Below are 21,248 nucleotides of genomic sequence, written 5' to 3' on the forward strand. Positions count from 1 at the left end.
CTGTTGGTCATCCAGCTCCATAATGATGAAGACAATCCCCTGAGATGATGAAGACAATCCCCTGAGATGGGTTCCAACTTAAAGAAACAGCTGTGTGATTCAAGTCCCTTCCACTGAGAAAGACTCGAATATAAAATCTGCTAATTTAACTAACGTTCCTCACAAGTACATACGACAGCCACACCTCCCCACATCTGCATTCTCACACCCTTCTGACGCAAGAATTTAAAAAAATTAAAACCAGAACAATTTAATAATGAAATTATAATGTTTATAACAATTTTAAAAGTGGCCTTGAGGCAGCAATGAACTATTTACATAAAGTGTAAGGCACTTGTTTCCACAAAGGCTCAGCAGCAGACCCACAGAACTATAACCATCACCATTAGAGTCTTAAATACATACAAGGTAAAAGTACAAAATGTAAAGTCATAGTGGTACTACAGTATAGGCTGGTCATAACTGCTAAAATATATATTAAATGTGAACATCCTATGGCATCATTTATATCACAAGTAATACACGAGTTAATTCCAGAAGCAGTCCTCTTTGCACTAGATCCTTTCTCAATGGGATATACAATTTTTGTCTTCTAGGAGTAACTACATTTTCAAACAATTGGAAGTTTTATAACAAACAATTAAAATGAAATTCAGTATTGTAGGGGGATTATACACCTGGTTAAAACAGCTGCTAGAAGAATTAAAGAACTACTAGAAACAGGATACATTGCATTTGGGTACAGAGTTCTCCACAGTTCCAGGACAACAGCTGCCTCATTCGTTACAATTTTCATGTAGTGACCAAGTGCAGTTCTTACTGTCAAACGAGTGCTTTTTCTGAAGTCATCATTCAAACGTGACAAAGCACAGTTGTTTCCATTGGGTATAAGACTGAAGAATCCATTTCACTGCAGCCATAGTAGCATCTGAAATGGTAAAGTTCTTGGAACAGAACATATGAACAGAATAGTGGTTCTACTGTAGCTGCCTTACAGTGTGATTGACAAGTAGGAAATCGTTTCACCACAGTTACCCTGGGGTGGGCAATAAGCATAGCTCAGTCCCGAAGTGCAACTCGTACAGGGACTTCTCTGCAATACCTCCTCCAGTGGGACCACTACAGCCCTCTCCATCGTGAGAATCAGTATAGTTGTTTCATTGCAGTTAGCCTTGGAGTGTGAAAATTACAGTCTTAAGTCTCAGGCATGACTAATACAGACATCTCATTGCAATTACATTTGGAACACAACAAATGCAGAAACCTTCCTGTGTTGTAAAGTGCATGAGCAATACAAGGTGTTTCAGTTAAAAACTGCCCTATGGAGTTTGCACAGCACAGGTGTTCTCAGTTACACAACACAGGTGAAACTTCTACAGTTATGGTGTCCTGGAACAAGTCAGGTGAATCTGTTTCCGGAGAATACAGCTGTTACAGTTCAGTTACTTTGGAGTGTAGCTCCTAATTAAAAAGTTACAATACAGTTTTAAGTCACAATAACCCAAGTGGCTTATACAGCTCTCAACGTTACATATACAAGTGTGTGCTTTGTGCGTGCATGTGTGTGTAAGGTAGAACTGCGGTAGTTGCAAACCTTCTGCTGCATAACTTTTGCAATATGGTTACCCACCCAAATGTCAGTCCGATAGTGGTGCAGCTAATAATGTCACCTGTGTAGCTAATAATGTAACTGGTACAGCTGTTATCCTGCAGTGTGACAATACAGCATTACCACAAGAGCTGCGCTCAGTACATTGGAACAGGTAGCACTGTTAATGACCCACAGTACAAGTGTCTGAAATTCCCCACTGGTACAACTACACCATCACCACCAGAAGTGCCAATATCATCTGAAATGCAAACTTTTTCCATTATGACAATGGCAGCAAACTAAAAACATTCCCATTCGAAGTTTCCAACAGAAATAGAAGGAAAGCAACAAAAATGGAACACAGAACAAAACCCAAAAGCCACGGCATAAGCTGCGTCACCAAAGCCTTGTTAGTGTAACCAAGGTAAGCAATGGCCTGCTCACTGAACTAAGGGAATGGCAGGCAGTGGCAAGTTATAAATATGGTTAAACAAAATGACAGTGCTAGGCTCCACCTGTGCACGAGTACTACTGAAGATGGCGGACTAAAATGATTCACTAATAAAGGCTATGTCTTCAAAAGCAAAGTACCTCTAACATGCGTAACAATACCCATGAATCAGTGATGATCACTGCAACAGAAACCCCAGAGGTACAACAAGCAAATTTAACAATCCATTACTATAGTTACAACATACAGCAGCTGCAATAAACAGTTACTACCCAGTGCTTATTTGTTTCTATGTCCTCCCCACCATGACCACAACAGGTGTTATTACACCTACTTCAAACTGTGAAGACCATGACAACTAGTTACCCTAGAAATGGCACTAAGAACAGAAACAACCCTAGATATGGCATTAACAGAAAATCCCACAGTAAAGACGCTAACAGAAAGTACCCTAAATATGGCACTAAACACAAACTACCATAGAAATGGTACTAAAAGAAAGTACCCTAGACATAGCACTAACAGAAACTACCTAGAAATGGTGCTACCAAACTACCATAGATATGGCACTTATGTAAGAAATGACATTAAGAGTACTTACCCTAGACACGACACTAACACAGGTTATGCAAGAAAGGACATTAACAGTAGTTACCCTAGACATGACACTCACAGGTTATGTATGACATTAAGAGTATCTACCCTAGACATGGCACTACTGGTGGTTTATGCAGTATTTGTCTATTGTCTAATTACTTTCCAGCAGTGTCTGTCAACACGCTGAAAATCACATTTGTAAACACTATGTATGTGCAACCATGTTACCATAGAAACAGGACCATCAGACCATGTTTTCAGATGCGACTCTGCAGTCATTTCTTTAGCTTTGCTATATGAATGCCATGCACGGATTACATTCGGTTATGGCAATGGACTACAGACAGTTTGCCAAACTAGAAGCACCTACTACACTGGCAGCCCACCTTAGTCTGTGTTGGTTAAAACTGACCCCCCACTTCTCTCCTACACTGACGCCATGTTACAAGCACAGGTCAAAAGCAGGAAGGGCCAGTGCATACAAGCATGAGCAGCATCAGAAACGAAATGCACATTTGTGTCCCCCAACAAACACGCTGTGAAGCAGTAACCAGCAACGCCATCAAATGCCTGCTTTGGGAATCTGGCTTTGTAAGGCACAGCTGTCAAATGTAGCATCACACCTTGCACACCTGCCCAGTACTAATGTTAAGCTGTTCTCCAGGTGTTAACCTAAGAAGTCTGAGCGAGGGTGAGTTCACAGAATACAACGACAGAAGAAAGAGTAATGCACATGACAAATTCTCAGCCTGCTTTACTGCACCAGAATACGACAATATCTGTGAGGTGGCGCAATTCTGAGGAATAAAGATAGTCCCATATTAGTGCATTTATTCCTTTCATGCAGAACAAATAACTTTACTAATATTTAATGTAAACTGCATCATTTCAGCAAAACAACATTATGTAGAAAAGAATACAGGTAATATGTGAATTTGTTTCAATAAAGATGGTAACACCATATTATGACAAGTGTTCCGATGTCTAATGAGAACTATATACCCCACAACTATATAACCCTCTGAAAAGCCACAGCAAGTTAACTGCTAAGGAAATCAAGGTTACCAAATATGCTTTTCCAATAAGCAAATCTCGGGCAACTGGGCTACATATATTCAAAAGCAGCATCCAGACATATGGCATTGCTCACATGACATGCCTAACAATATATAAAAGTAGACATTTACATCGCAGCTCTAGCCATATACACAAACACTCATTCACATACCAGGGATAACAAAATGCACACAACATGCATTCTTTCTCCAGGGAAGGGAATACATAACATATCTACACAGACAACCGCACAGACACACGCACACACATGCTCACACACACAGGTTTAACATGTTTATGAGATGCGGCTATACTTGCATCCCAGGGCGACAATGTGTATAAAACATACATATTCACAATCCCAGGATTAGAACCTGAAACACACATGTTCATATCCCAGGGCCAGACCCATGTATGAGGCACACACATTCACACAGCTCAGCTATCATATGAAAAACATCTGTACACAGAGGCTCCTAAATTTCTTGAGTGAGAAGACAAGCATCCTTGCAGGTGACTGACATGAAGTCAGTGGAATAGTTGTGAATCCCTAAAGCATAAAATCATAACTCCACTAACAATTATCCTGATGACTGGCATATCACAGTTTCACCTGCGGGCACAGGTCATCTTAAAGGAACTGCTCAAAGCATGGGTTCTCCAAGCAGGGCAGGAAGGCAGGATCTGCAGCAAGGAAGTATGCCCACTCCTACATTTAGTGATCCTGTCACATGGTAGCATGGGTGCCTGTAGCAGTTAGGCTTTTGTGCAGGCCTTAACTATTCACTACTCGAATAGATAAAGGAATTTGAACAGTCAAGCTAACTTTTATTTAGTTTTTCTTTGGCCATGCAATTGAAATGGCCCACTACAGACCTTTTCAATAAACTCAAGTCTCAAGGTAAAAGAAAATGCAAGATTCAGTTATTTTGTATGGACAGTTTACAACCCAAGCAGGAATGGAAAAGCGTTCTGACTGGAGGTTTGAAGCAGTACATGGGGAACACAGCATTAAATATAAACCTAAGCCAACCCTGCCTCTTAAGTAGTAGTAGTAGTAATTTCCCCACAAGAAACACTGGTACTTTTTACTGCTCAGCTAGTATGGCTGGACATCGTGTGCCCTGGAGCACACAGACACCATACACATTTACTTGCACAAACATACCAAACCCTAGAACTTGACATTTTCATATACACCACATGCATAACACTGACAAGGCGAGGACAGCAAATCATGTTGAAGATGAGGAATCACCAATTAAGGAAAGGAACATACAGAGAGCTGGTCAGCAGAAAGATGCAAAGAATCAATAAAAGCACAGAGAGCAAAGCAGGCCCACCATGAAGAGGACTAAAGTTTCATCAGTGATGTCACTGACCTTGGTTCAGCAACACACCACTACAATGTGGAATCGAAGGAACATGTCATGGCACGATGTTGACAGATGATGAAAGCCACAACCCTACACTTTCAGCTATTCACCTGCATGCATGATAAGTGTTCAGAGGGCAGTAACTATACTTTCTCTAACATGTGGCTTTAAATGCAGTGCTTCATTCCACAGCCTTGTCCACTCTAGTGGTCATCCATCTTTAAAGCCTGAAAGGACTAAAGGCAGGAACCCACCAGGGAGAGCTACACAAGAAATGTGGTCTCTCATGGCAGGCAGGTCATACATAGCTATCAAGGCAAATTCCACAGCAGGATAACATAGGGAACACAGGTTTAAGAGCCATGACTACTCACAGCAGAACAATAAGAGGAAACAATGAATTAATCCTTCAGTGACATGGGAGAGGAAGTCCCTGTACAACATCAACACACAATTGTGGCAAAGGACTGAAGAAGTCATTCAGATCAGTAAAGGGGTGCCAAACTGGTCTGAAACATAACACTGACAAAAAACAATTCACTCCAGGGAAGAAAACAGAAAAAGGTGATGGTTAGGAGTCAAACGGACACACACAATGGCAAGAACTAAACAAGGAACAAATCAAACACTCACTAAATACAGCTGACAGTGTAACCAAGCTCACACCAGGACTGCCAGCATGCTATGGTACTGTGTACGCATTTGCAGGGAAAAGGATTTGTAAAAAGACACACGGAACACTGTGTGCCTTAAGCCGTGTAGCAGCCATATAAACCAGGACACTGAAATTATAAAAACTACACAAGGACAATGTGCTTCACATGTGCGCTCCCCTGAAATAGTATAAACAATACAAACTTTCACACTTCCACATGGAACAGATAGCAAAGGTGACAGCTACTTCCATGAGCAAACAGAACAAGATGTGGACCACCGATTACAACAAAACAAAAACACCGATTAACTTTTAAATGGGGTAAGAAGAGAAAGGATGTGAAGTACTCAACAAACAGTCACAGGGATACTGAACATCATGGTAGAAGTAATACTGGAGAGCAATATTCATAACAACTTTCTATGTATCACAGGATGGGGACAAAGCTGTGGCAAGAGCCCAGAAGCACAAGTAAGACAGATGATAAACCCACACCTTACCCAAGAGAACCAGAAACAGTCCTGATGGGTTTGGGACAGGAAAGCTCAGTGCACCCCATTTTACTCCATCATCACACATTACAACAGTCATCTGACATCTGTTCTTGCATGTTAACTAAATTTCTTCTACTAATCACCACAAATTTCTTCCTTCGGAATGATGCATGGCATAACTGTCTGAGCTCCTACAGGACTTATCGAACTGTTTGTTAAAACGGTTTCACTTCTCTTCAAGTGCCGAGCTTGGTGGTTTTTGTGGCTTGTCCTACAGGATTTACCTCTCTCAGGACGACTTATGTACGTTATGATTTGCAGCAATATATTGTAGAAATGCGAGAAAGTGATAAGGATCAGCACACAACCAAAAATGTCATGTTTGCTGGAGTGTCCAAACACATTATAGAAGACCCAGTTACCTGACCAGTGAAATGGCAGGTGTAGAGGACAGTATTTTCCTTATTCAGGTACTGAGAAGGTGAGGTACGCTGAACCTTGTCCAGGTACCCTGAATAAGGTAAGTGTCACACCACCACGAGCAGGTCAGGTGGTATGACCAAATCTGCAGTCTTAGTAGTTCGAAGATGTGCAAAGTCCAGGTACTAAATACTAGCGGATACCCATTACAACTTAGTAATTTTTACTCCTAGAAGTCAAAATGCAATCTCCTAAAATCTGCGCAAATGGAAGGCACATAAGGAGTTCCTATGTACTATGTTCAGTCCTTTCATAACCTCAAAATGTAATATAAAAAATTCTGTAGCATCTGAGTTGGCAATTCAGCCATCACAAGTCGTTCAGTTACAACTTGCCCATTAATTACTTGTACTGCTCTTCCGTCAGAATCCATGAAATACCACTGGAAAGACTGCAGCAACTTACTCAACACTAGTGACAATTAATTTTCCAACCAGCGTCATACAAAAATGCATTTAACATACCTCACTGCAGTGCAAAGTTAATAAAAAAGGGGTAATCAACCCAAAGGAGTAACAACTGCTTCAAGAGAATACATTATTACAATGAAATGTGGTGGCCCCTTGAAGGTTTTGGTTACCTTTTTAACAAAGTGCTATAAAGAAGTGTAATACCTACTAAGGATCTTCTGAAAGCCATGTTAACCAAGGATCTCACCTACTAAGGATCTTCTGAAAGCCATGTTAACCAAGGATCTCACCTACTAAGGATCTTCTGAAAGCCATGTTAACCAAGGATCTCACCTACTAAGGATCTTCTGAAAGCCAGGTTAACCAAGGATCTCGGCTCTTAGGTTAGTTATAGTCAATTCTGGACTAGTGTTGGTTAAAAATCACTCAAATTATCACTGGATAAAGTACACGGATGCAATCCCTTACAGTCTGTCAGTGAAACAATGTAACAACCACCCACCATCTATATCATCGCTGCTATAGTTTTTGGTCATTACTGCACTGAGACCGTAAGGGGAAGTGTGCCCCGGTCAGATCACTATCAGAGGTGACATGAACACTGGTTACCATCACTGGAGTGCTTCCTCATTATTAATTCTGGTGCATTTGTGCGCTACACCCCAGCAGTGTCTGCTCTGGGACTCATTTATTGTCAGACTCTGTTACTAGTGATATGACTAAACAGTTAAATGACCCAAAGCTACAAATACTCTTGAGGTGACAGTGGAGAGTGTGTCAAGCTATAATCCATGCAATACTGCAAGAGTCGGTATTTAGCTACAAATACACCTGCCGAACAGGTCAAGCTCTAATCGATGCAATACTGCAAGAGTCGCTGTTTAGCTACAAATACACCTGCCGAACAGTCAAGCTCTAATCGATGCAATACTGCAAGAGTCGCTGTTTAGCTACAAATACACCTGCCGAACAGGTCAAGCTCTAATCGATGCAATACTGCAAGAGTCGGTGTTTAGCTACAAATACACCTGCCGAACAGCCACAACTGTTGCTTAGCTAAAAGTAACACAAAAACCAACAGTGGAACAGCCATTTAAAAGACGTTATCCATAAAAGAGTTCTTTTACGAGTTTACCAGAATACCCTCAGAATTACTGTAGTTACTGCTGTCCCAGAAATAAAGGCTAAGCTATGAATGTCAGTGCGTTAGAATGAGGGTTTAACTAGTACTCCTGAAGCAATGGGGGTCTAGAGTAACCTGTGGTGTAAAGCTTGGTGCACATGTCTAAAAAGCCATGAGGCAGCAATTCGTTCTGAAATATCAAAAACTTGCAGTTACTACTACCCTGTGGGCATTCACGACAGTTTTTCAGATGTATACATAGTACAACCAGGTGTTTCCTGTCAGGCAGGAGTTAAGAGTCACCGTTTCCATCCACTCAGAATGTTTTTTTTTTTTTTTAAATAAAGGTCTTTAAAGCACTGCTTCAGGGTGATAATTGCCCACATATTCAAAGTAATGACAACGGTTTTGTTTCCCCATTCTTACGGCAGACATGCAACTATAACTGTCTGCCAGTAGGGGGTGCAGTGGAGAATGGGGGGAGGTAAAACCTCTGCACTAACACTAAGGTTCTGAAGTGCTGATGGTTGCTGGAAAATGAAGTAAACCCACACCGGAAGCAGAATGCTGCCATTCACACTGGTAACCAAGGGTATTGTGACATAAAAAAGCCTGTAATAAATTCGACACTTACATCTGGGCTGACACATACAGACTCCTGCAAGGGAAGATGCACTCATTTTCAGCACTTGATGTAAACAGGAACATAGTGTGAAACATTCACCAGCACAGTGGCTGGAGAAGGTACTGGTCAGCAACAGTCACCTGAAGACAGGTGCATTACACGTTTTAAAAATCCTGCTGGGAAAGACAGCATATTACTACAAACAAGATTTTCGCTGTGTGCCGAAACATTTTTTTCATACTGCTGGGCTAAGTAACGTGAAAACAGATATAAATGTGCAAGCAAAAGGCATCAGTACAAATAAAGCAAATTGCCCCCCCCCCCCCGCCACTTCTGGTGTTTTATGTACATTTCCTTGGACTAAGGTTCTTCTATTTGCCTCTAGCAGCACTTAATGGTACAAATGCTGTTATGTGTAACATCAACACACTGACAACTTAGCAATTCCAAAAATGGATCAGGAAATGTCTCTCAAAAAGTGATGTGAGACTAAAGCTGTGCAGAGCCACAGACACATTATGGCACAGCTAAAGCACCCGGCAACAAAACTGCGGTGATGCGGAAATGGTGCGTATAAATGATAAGCAGAGATTTCTTTATGGAGTGTCTGACCTTTCTGTGGTGCAGTCTGTTATTTTCATTAGACACCAAATGTTTTGCATTACTTAAAATATAGTCAATACTTTAGTGAAAAAAATACAATCACTGTCTTAAGTTCTGTCTTGCCATAACAGTTCCAGTGCAAAATCCAGAGCATGGCTTAACTCCCACTGAAGCACGACAGGGTCTATGGGCCATGTAGCACAGGACCTGTTTTACTGCAGACGTGCATTGTGACAGGAAGAAAAAACAGGTTGTTCATGCCTATCACTGGAGCTTTACTTCCACACCTTCTAGTCTGTATTTCGTCATTTCAAGTCCTGATTTACATTATGGCAAGACTTCTCAGCAAACATTCCATCACTTCTTGTTCTACTAGTGTCTGTCCAAAGTGATTTTAATGTAGGTTGTGGGCACATAGCCCTCTTCCCCTTTACTCCGTCGAACTCTTGTCCATCCATCACCTTTGTCTTCTTCAACAACATCAAGTTTTTCTCCTTCAGTCATGGACATCGTTCCTTCACTTGAGCCTGAAAGAAGAAAGCAAGGTTAAGTAGCAGAAAACAATCCATACATCTTAGCTCACCATCTAGGTACAATGTTATCTAGGACTGCCAGCTCAACAGTCAGGTACAGAGCTATCCGTGTCTGCCAGCTGACCACCCTAACAGTAAAGGTATCTACAACTCCTATCCTGATACAATGCTATCTAACTTTCCATTCAATAACATGGTACAAAGCCATCTGTAAGAACTGTCAAGCACACCACCCTAGTAAACTTATCCAGAAATGTCAACTCGAAAGCCATCAACAGCTGTTAGCTCACCACCCTGGAGGAAATCCATCTCCAGCTACCACCTCACCAACCTGGAGGAAAACCATCTACGGCTACCACATCACCACCCTAACTGGCAGCAAATCTCCTTAGTACAAAGCTATGTACATCCCCATGCCAGTCTGGAGCTCACTGCCCCCAGTCCAACCAAAGCTATGTACATCCCCATGCCAATCTAACTCTGAGCTCACTGCCCCCAGTCCAACAATGTACAACTCTCAGCTTTCCAACCTGTTACTAAGCTATCTACAACTCCTAGCCTAGAACCCTTGGAAAACCTATCTACGGATTTCAGCTCACCACCCTGGCATAACATGACACAAATTAGAGTAGGAGCTACGTCCATGCCCCAACTAAGGATTACCAGTCATGTCCTACCAGGCTCTATATTGGATCCAATTCTTTCTGGACTAGTCTCAACAAATACAAAAGTGGGAGGCAAACTACAGATAACCAAACAGCTTAATCATACCAAACTGGAAAACAATTACTTCAATAAAGATACTCAAGTTATATGTTAAAAATACACATCTGGTACAAAGGTAATGAGCTCACCTTTAATGTCAGTAAATGTAGCATCATCACATTCAGGTACAAAGGTAATGAGCTCACCTTTAATGTCAGTAAATGTAGCATCATCACATTCAGGTACAAAGGTAATGAGCTCACCTTTAATGTCAGTAAATGTAGCATCATCACATTCAGGGACAAAGGTAATGAGCTCACCTTTAATGTCAGTAAATGTAGCATCATCACATTCAGGGACAAAGGTAATGAGCTCACCTTTAATGTCAGTAAATGTAGCATCATCACATTCAGGTAAAGGTAATGAGCTCACCTTTAATGTCAGTAAATGTAGCATCATCACATTCAGGTACAAAGGTAATGAGCTCACCTTTAATGTCAGTAAATGTAGCATCATCACATTCAGGTACAAAGGTAATGAGCTCACCTTTAATATGTCAGTAAATGTAGCATCATCACATTCAGGGACAAAGGTAATGAGCTCACCTTTAATGTCAGTAAATGTAGCATCATCACATTCAGGTAACAAAGGTAATGAGCTCACCTTTAATGTCAGTAAATGTAGCATCATCACATTCAGGGACAAAGGTAATGAGCTCACCTTTAATGTCAGTAACTGTAGCATCATCACATTCAGGTACAAAGGTAAAGAGCTCACCTTTAATGTCAGTAAATGTAGCATCATCACATTCAGGTAACAAAGGTAATGAGCTCACCTTTAATGTCAGTAAATGTAGCATCATCACATTCAGTTACAAAGGTAATGAGCTCACCTTTAATGTCAGTAAATGTAGCATCATCACATTCAGGTAAAGGTAATGAGCTCACCTTTAATGTCAGTAAATGTAGCATCATCACATTCAGGTACAAAGGTAATGAGCTCACCTTTAATATGTCAGTAAATGTAGCATCATCACATTCAGGGACAAAGGTAATGAGCTCACCTTTAATGCCAGTAAATGTAGCATCATCACATTCAGGGACAAAGGTAATGAGCTCACCTTTAATGTCAGTAAATGTAGCATCATCACATTCAGGTACAAAGGTAATGAGCTCACCTTTAATGTCAGTAAATGTAGCATCATCACATTCAGGTAACAAAGGTAATGAGCTCACCTTTAATGTCAGTAAATATAGCACCATCACATTCAGGTAACAAAGGTAATGAGCTCACCTTTAATGTCAGTAAATATAGCACCATCACATTCAGGTAACAAATGTAATGAGCTCACCTTTAATGTCAGTAAATGTAGCATCATCACATTCAGGTACAAAGGTAATGAGCTCACCTTTAATGTCAGTAAATGTAGCATCATCACATTCAGGTACAAAGGTAATGAGCTCACCTTTAATGTCAGTAAATGTAGCATCATCACATTCAGGTACAAAGGTAATGAGCTCACCTTTAATGTCAGTAAATGTAGCATCATCACATTCAGGGACAAAGGTAATGAGCTCACCTTTAATGTCAGTAAATGTAGCATCATCACATTCAGGTACAAAGGTAATGAGCTCACCTTTAATGTCAGTAAATGTAGCATCATCACATTCAGGTACAAAGGTAATGAGCTCACCTTTAATGTCAGTAAATGTAGCATCATCACATTCAGGTACAAAGGTAATGAGCTCACCTTTAATGTCAGTAAATGTAGCATCATCACATTCAGGTACAAAGGTAATGAGCTCACCTTTAATGTCAGTAAATGTAGCATCATCACATTCAGGTACAAAGGTAATGAGCTCACCTTTAATGTCAGTAAATGTAGCATCATCACATTCAGGTACAAAGGTAATGAGCTCACCTTTAATGTCAGTAAATGTAGCATCATCACATTCAGGTACAAAGGTAATGAGCTCACCTTTAATGTCAGTAAATGTAGCATCATCACATTCAGGTACAAAGGTAATGAGCTCACCTTTAATGTCAGTAAATGTAGCATCATCACATTCAGGTACAAAGGTAATGAGCTCACCTTTAATGTCAGTAAATGTAGCATCATCACATTCAGGTACAAAGGTAATGAGCTCACCTTTAATGTCAGTAAATGTAGCATCATCACATTCAGGTACAAAGGTAATGAGCTCACCTTTAATGTCAGTAAATGTAGCATCATCACATTCAGGTACAAAGGTAATGAGCTCACCTTTAATGTCAGTAAATGTAGCATCATCACATTCAGGTACAAAGGTAATGAGCTCACCTTTAATGTCAGTAAATGTAGCATCATCACATTCAGGTACAAAGGTAATGAGCTCACCTTTAATGTCAGTAAATGTAGCATCATCACATTCAGGTACAAAGGTAATGAGCTCACCTTTAATGTCAGTAAATGTAGCATCATCACATTCAGGTACAAAGGTAATGAGCTCACCTTTAATGTCAGTAAATGTAGCATCATCACATTCAGGTACAAAGGTAATGAGCTCACCTTTAATGTCAGCAAATGTAGCATCATCACATTTAGGTAAGAAAGGTAATGAGCTCACCTTTAATGTCAGTAAATGTAGCATCATCACATTCAGGGACAAAGGTAATGAGCTCACCTTTAATGTCAGTAAATGTAGCATCATCACATTCAGGTACAAAGGTAATGAGCTCACCTTTAATGTCAGTAAATGTAGCATCATCACATTCAGGTACAAAGGTAATGAGCTCACCTTTAATGTCAGTAAATATAGCACCATCACATTCAGGGACAAAGGTAATGAGCTCACCTTTAATGTCAGTAAATGTAGCATCATCACATTCAGGTACAAAGGTAATGAGCTCACCTTTAATGTCAGTAAATGTAGCATCATCACATTCAGGGACAAAGGTAATGAGCTCACCTTTAATGTCAGTAAATGTAGCATCATCACATTCAGGTACAAAGGTAATGAGCTCACCTTTAATGTCAGTAAATGTAGCATCATCACATTCAGGTACAAAGGTAATGAGCTCACATTTAATGTCAGTAAATGTAGCATCATCACATTCAGGTACAAAGGTAATGAGCTCACCTTTAATGTCAGTAAATGTAGCATCATCACATTCAGGTACAAAGGTAAAGAGCTCTCCTTTAATGTCAGTAAATGTAGCATCATCACATTCAGGTACAAAGGTAATGAGCTCACCTTTAATGTCAGTAAATGTAGCATCATCACATTCAGGTAACAAAGGTAATGAGCTCACCTTTAATGTCAGTAAATGTAGCATCATCACATTCAGGTAACAAAGGTAATGAGCTCACCTTTAATGTCAGTAAATGTAGCATCATCACATTTAGGTACAAAGGTAATGAGCTCACCTTTAATGTCAGTAAATGTAGCATCATCACATTCAGGTAAAGGTAATGAGCTCACCTTTAATGTCAGTAAATGTAGCATCATCACATTCAGGGACAAAGGTAATGAGCTCACCTTTAATGTCAGTAAATGTAGCATCATCACATTCAGGTACAAAGGTAATGAGCTCACCTTTAATGTCAGTAAATGTAGCATCATCACATTCAGGGACAAAGGTAATGAGCTCACCTTTAATGTCAGTAAATGTAGCATCATCACATTCAGGTAAGAAAGGTAATGAGCTCACCTTTAATGTTAGTAAATGTAGCACCATCACATTCAGGTACAAAGGTAATGAGCTCACCTTTAATGTCAGTAAATGTAGCATCATCACATTCAGGGACAAAGGTAATGAGCTCACCTTTAATGTCAGTAAATGTAGCATCATCACATTCAGGTACAAAGGTAATGAGCTCACCTTTAATGTCAGTAAATGTAGCATCATCACATTCAGGTACAAAGGTAATGAGCTCACCTTTAATGTCAGTAAATGTAGCATCATCACATTCAGGTACAAAGGTAATGAGCTCACCTTTAATGTCAGTAAATGTAGCATCATCACATTCAGGTACAAAGGTAATGAGCTCACCTTTAATGTCAGTAAATGTAGCATCATCACATTCAGGGACAAAGGTAATGAGCTCACCTTTAATATGTCAGTAAATGTAGCATCATCACATTCAGGTAAGAAAGGTAATGAGCTCACTTTTAATGTCAGTAAATGTAGCATCATCACATTCAGGGACAAAGGTAATGAGCTCACCTTATGTCAGTAAATGTAGCATCATCACATTCAGGTACAAAGGTAATGAGCTCACCTGTAATGTCAGTAAATGTAGCATCATCACATTCAGGTACAAAGGTAATGAGCTCACCTTTAATGTCAGTAAATGTAGCATCATCACATTCAGGTAACAAAGGTAATGAGCTCACCTTTAATGTCAGTAAATGTAGCATCATCACATTCAGGTACAAAGGTAATGAGCTCACCTTTAATGTCAGTAAATGTAGCATCATCACATTCAGGTACAAAGGTAATGAGCTCACCTTTAATGTCAGTAAATGTAGCATCATCACATTCAGGTACAAAGGTAATGAGCTCACCTTTAATGTCAGTAAATGTAGCATCATCACATTCAGGTACAAAGGTAATGAGCTCACCTTTAATGTCAGTAAATGTAGCATCATCACATTCAGGTACAAAGGTAATGAGCTCACCTTTAATGTCAGTAAATGTAGCATCATCACATTCAGGTAACAAAGGTAATGAGCTCACCTTTAATGTCAGTAAATGTAGCATCATCACATTCAGGTACAAAGGTAATGAGCTCACCTTTAATGTCAGTAAATGTAGCACCATCACATTCAGGTACAAAGGTAATGAGCTCACCTTTAATGTCAGTAAATGTAGCATCATCACATTCAGGTACAAAGGTAATGAGCTCACCTTTAATGTCAGTAAATGTAGCATCATCACATTCAGGTACAAAGGTAATGAAGCTCACCTTTAATGTCAGTAAATGTAGCACCATCACATTCAGGTACAAAGGTAATGAGCTCACCTTTAATGTCAGTAAATGTAGCATCATCACATTCAGGTACAAAGGTAATGAGCTCACCTTTAATGTCAGTAAATGTAACATAATCACATTCAGGTAACAAAGGTAATGAGCTCACCTTTAATGTTAGTAAATGTAGCATCATCACATTCAGGTAAAGGTAATGAGCTCACCTTTAATGTCAGCAAATGTAGCACCATCACATTCAGGTACAAAGGTAATGAGCTCACCTTTAATGTCAGTAAATGTAGCATCATCACATTCAGGTACAAAGGTAATGAGCTCACCTTTAATGTCAGTAAATGTAGCATCATCACATTCAGGTACAAAGGTAATGAGCTCACCTTTAATGTTAGTAAATGTAGCATCATCACATTCAGGTACAAAGGTAATGAGCTCACCTTTAATGTCAGTAAATGTAGCATCATCACATTCAGGTACAAAGGTAATGAGCTCACCTTTAATGTCAGTAAATGTAGCATCATCACATTCAGGTACAAAGGTAATGAGCTCACCTTTAATGTTAGTAAATGTAGCATCATCACATTCAGGCAAGAAAGGTAATGAACTCACCTTTAATGTCAGTAAATGTAGCACCATCACATTCAGGTATAAAGGTAATGAGCTCACCTTTAATGTCAGTAAATGTAGCATCATCACATTCAGGTACAAAGGTAATGAGCTCACCTTTAATATGTCAGTAAATGTAGCATCATCACATTCAGCTAAGACAGACAAAGTATGACTTCAACATAAAGGATCAGACCATAAGAAGCATCATTATTAAAGATGACTGCACCAACATGCACACCTACTAACTCACGAAAAGCATAATCTACAGAGCTATAAGTGTGAGAGTATAGCTATGCTGGTCACTCCAGGGAGATCTACATACCACTTTGTCCCTCACTGACCAGACCCACTATTGATTTCAGAATGGCATTTTCTAGCCTTCCAACAAGTCTTGAGGAAGACCTTGAAAAGGTACAATGAATATTTATTAGAAAGGCTACAGGACTGAAAAACTGCACATACTTAGGAAATCTTGAAAAACTAACCAGTTGGCATAATGGTTAAGAGTGTCACCTCAAATGCACAAGGTTCAATCCTGACCTCCGGTCAATGCCTGCATGGAGTATGTATGTTCTCCCTGGGTCTTTGTGGACCCCCCCCCCAAAAAAAATTTATTTCCCCCTCAAACTCACCCCGGAATGCAGCTGTGGGCAGCAGCACAAACTCTAGATGGTGTCCTATGGGAGAAGAGTTGAATAGAAGAACCACTTTTGGCATCCTCTGTGGTGTGCAGTATACTCACTACAGAACAGCATGGAGTCAGGGTTAGCCACTCGGTGTAAACATTACCTCTAGGTGATTTGGTCATGTGACTGTTACCAAAAGTGGGACGGGTAATGGTCAGCAACAGGATGTGGCCTACTCCTATTTAAGACAGAGATTCATACTATTGGTGAGAGGGATGTATGTGCCCCTAATGCCCAGTGTGTGCCCACTATAAAGCCCAGCAGTCCTGGGCCAATTAGCTACTGGCCAGACAGTGTCCAACTGCCCAGCTTGTGGGATAGCTACATTGGATGGCTCTGTTATGCAAAAGCTGGATGTAAAACCAATTAACCTGCCATACATGAAATAAGAATTGCTACACACAGCAGACATCCACTGAAAGGATGAAGCTTGAAAGTGAATGCCAAGATAAGGAGGAGGAAGCTGGACCTGTGTAGCCAGGAGACAAGGTGGGAGAGCAGAGCCAATTGACTTGGGAACCAGACTCAACTACTCAGGAGGAGGAGGACAGGCTAGAAATGGTGTGAGAATTGTGGTTAGGGACAGGCTTCAGAAGACCGTGTGGGATGTCATCAGAATTAGTGACAGTCTCGTGACATTCAAAGTGCAGTGTAATGACAGGACAGTATTCATACCGTCAAGCCTATGGCTCACAGCAGGGTTGTGATAGTGAGGAAGAGAGTGCACTCAGACAGCAGATGTAGAACCTACCGGCAAAGCAAAACAAGAATTGGTGTTGACCTGAATGCACTTATCAGGACAGAAAGAAAAGGATATGGAGAACTGCCTGGGTCCACACAGACTGGACAACACGAATAAAGAAGAGGACATGCTGGACTTATGTCTGGCAAATGGCTTGCTGGTGACCAATACATAGTTCAGTAAGAGAGAGTGAGTCACAAGATCACACACAAAAGTGGCCAACGTGGAATTTGAGTAGACTTCTTCCTGGTGAGGAAAGGGCACAAGGGTACAATCAGAGATCACAAAGTAATCTCCGTGGAAACAAATGGCCCATAGCACAAACCAGTGGTTGCGACAATCAGCTGCAAGTAGTAGTCAGTAGTCGGAAAAGGCCCCAAGGTCAACTGAGACCAGGCTGAATACCTGTAAGTTGACTGGAGAGCAAGCATAACAGTTCAAGGAATTACTCAGGGCTCTAGCACCCCAAGAGGAGGAGGAAAGAGGTGGAGTTGAAGAAGAATGGCAGCGCCTCAAAACAGCAACTGTAAGAACTATAGCGCAGATACGCAGCTGACCCAGCTATGAAAATAAGATACATAAGAGCTGCTGGTGGAATGCAGATGTCCAGGAAGTCATCAAAAAAAGGAGTGCAGGAAAAAGTGGGATATAGAAAAGACAGACTAGGCTAGGAAGGAATACTGACTGGCTAAGACAGGAGTTGCAATAGCAAAAAAGTACAGTTTTGTACCTACCATAAATGTAGATGTTCGAGTGCCAATACAGCTGCAGTAATCACAGATGGGTTTTCAGCCGTCAGGCGGTCCCTCGGTCGGCCGAATTCCAAAGTCTTGGTCCGGCGTCGGTTGTCGTCGCTTACTCTTCTGACGTCAGGAAGGCCAGAGTATATAAGACACAGCCGACGCCATGTTCTTCAGTCTTTCTTGCCCCAGATGTCAGGTGCCCCCAAAAGGAAGGCAATACATAAATAATGCTTATCTACATATACAAGCAATGTGGAAGCAAGCAAATAAAACATAGCAGGATAACCCAGTCAGGTAGTATGAAGAGGTTGTTAGGCCCCATGCCTTTACCAAGTGGGGAAGGAGGGAGGGAAACCTGTACTGCAGCTGTATTAGCACTCTAACATCTACATTTATGGTAGGGACAAAACTGTACTATGTTCATCGTGCATACAGCTGCAGTAATCACAGACGGGTAGAGTCCCAAAGCTATGCATAGGGTGGTAGGTACTAGGAGGAACTGGGTTGAGCCAGAATGCCCTGCAAAACAGCAGTGGCAAAGCCTGCTCTTGTTCTGGAATATAAAGGCAGGTGGTAGTGTTTTGTGAAGGTATGTACAGAACTCCAAGTGGCTGCCTCCAAAATATCTTTGGTAGGAACACCTCTGAGGAAGGCTGTAGAGGTAGCTGTAGCCCTGGTGGAGTGAGATCTGATACCTGTAGGAACAGATTTCCCATGATGGGAATAACAAAACCGTATGCAGTGGCCAATCCACTTGGAAATAGCCTGTTTTGTAACTGGTTTCCCTTGAGCCCCTACAGCATAGGACACAAAAAGTTGTTCTGATTTCCTGAAGGACTTTGTTCTGTCCAAGTAATAACGAAGCTGCCTATGGATGTCTAAAGAGTGTAGCAGCCTTTCCCCTTTGTTTTGAGGATTGGAATAAAAGGTAGGCAGGTGTATGGCTTGATTTAAGGCTACCCTGGATACCACTTTTGGCATAAATGATGGATTGGTACGAAGGGAAACTCTGTCCTGATGGAAAATGAGGAAGGGCTGCACCGCCATAAGGGCCTGTAATTCAGAAACCCTACGAGCTGAAGTGATGGCCAGAAGGAAGGCCGTTTTCCAGGACAAATATTGCAAATCTGTTGAGGCAGCTGGTTCAAAAGGAGGCAATGTTAATTTTTCTAGTATGTAATTAAGGTCCCAGGCTGGTATTGGTTGCTTCCTTGGAGGCCTTATATTCTTAGCCCCTCTGAGGAACTGTCGTAAGAGTGGATGAGAAAATAAAGGGGGATCCGTGTTGAATTCTGCAGAAACGGCTGAGGCATGTATTTTTATGGAGGAGAAGGAAAGTCCACTGTTCAGCAGCTCAGCTAGATTCTGTAATACCTGAGGCAAGTTCAGTTTTCTAGGGTCCTGGCCTCTTTTCTCATTCCATGAGCAAAACCGCTTCCATTTTGCGGAGTAAGCTTTCCTAGTAGATGGCCTTCTGGCCTCCAAAATGACATCCTGCACCTCCTTGGAGAGTAGGGTCTGTTGTGGTGTTAAGGAATTTTCCATGCAGCGAGATTGAGTGTTTTCAGCTGACTGTGAAGAGTCTTGTAGCTGTGCTGAGTCAGCAGAAGAGGCATTAGAGGCAGGGACCAGGGAGGAGTATGTGTTAGGCTCCTCAGGAGTGGATACCAGTGTTGCCTTGGCCAATCTGGAGCAATCAGTATCATCCTCGGTTTGTCTGTTCTTGCTTTCAAAAGCACCTTGGGCAGAAGAGGCAGAGGTGGGAATGCGTAAACTGTCCATGCTGTCCAACTGAATGAAAGGGCGTCCACTCCCCAGGCCTTTGGATGAAAGGTCCTTGAACAAAACTTTTCCAATTGATGATTCTTGTCGGAGGCAAAAAGATCTAGGTCTGGCCTTCCTTCCCCACGCTTGGGTTATTTCTGCAAACACCTGAGGATGTAACTTCCATTCGTGTGGATCTGTCATATTTCTGCTTAGATTGTCTGCCAGTGTGTTTTCCAATCCTGGCAAGTACTGTGCTTGAAGTTCGATTTGTCTTTCCAGAGCCAAGTTCCAAAGAGTCATGGCTAGTCTGCACAAGGGGTATGAATGTGTTCCTCCTTGTTTGTTTATGTACCACATTACTGTGGTGTTGTCTGTTTTTATCAGTAATTGTCCTGGATGCAGGAAGTCCTTGAAAGCTGTAACTGCATTTATTACTGCCAGCATTTCTTTTTGATTGATGTGAAGGTGCTTTTCCTTTTGGGACCATCTGCCCTGAATGCACCTGTCCTTCATGTGCGCCCCCCCAGGCGTAATCTGAGGAGTCTGTGGTTATGACTTGTTTTGCTTGAGGCTTGCAGAATGGAAGGCCTGTGTTTACTTGACATGCTTGGGCCCACCATAGAAATTCCTTTTGCAAACATGGAATTATTGGTATAATTGTTTCCAAACTGTGACTGTGTTGAGACCATAGATTTTTTAGGTACCATTGAAGTTTCCTCATATGCAGCTTTGCACATAGGATTAGAAGGATGCAAGATGCCATGAATCCCAGCGCCTGCAGGATTTTCCTTGCAGTAAGCCTGGTACTTTTTGCTAGTATTTTGAAGTACTGAGATAGTTGCCCCTGTTTTTCTTGTGTAAGATATGCCATCTGGGTGTTTGTGTCCAAGTTGGCACCCAGGAGGGTTATTTTCTGAGATGGTGTTAGCCTTGATTTCTCTTTGTTGATTGTATATCCCAGAGAAAGCAGTAACCGTGTCACATATGCCAGATGATCCAGAAGTATGTGTTTGCTGTCCGCTTGGATCAGGCAGTC

General features: G+C 41.2%; 1 protein-coding gene across 4 annotated transcripts in view; it reads right to left on the minus strand.

Annotated features, from left to right (window-relative positions):
- Nucleotides 1-234: 234 nt before the first annotated feature.
- The window catches only part of TRIP10 (thyroid hormone receptor interactor 10), a 1,409,323-nt gene continuing 1,388,309 nt past the window's right edge, over nt 235-21,248 (minus strand). For 2 of the 4 annotated variants that reach the window (XM_044084721.1, XM_044084722.1), the window contains one exon: nt 235-9,988. In XM_044084721.1, the coding sequence (XP_043940656.1) occupies nt 9,834-9,988 (155 nt within the window). In that variant the 3' untranslated portion in view covers nt 235-9,833. The remainder of the gene's footprint in view (nt 9,989-21,248) is intronic. The other 2 variants (XR_006366390.1, XR_006366389.1) reach the window with 2 other exon arrangements.

Source organism: Protopterus annectens, chromosome 9.part0 (genome assembly GCF_019279795.1).
Source record: "Protopterus annectens isolate FY-2018-M chromosome 9.part0, PAN1.0, whole genome shotgun sequence".
NCBI lineage: Eukaryota > Metazoa > Chordata > Ceratodontiformes > Protopteridae > Protopterus > Protopterus annectens.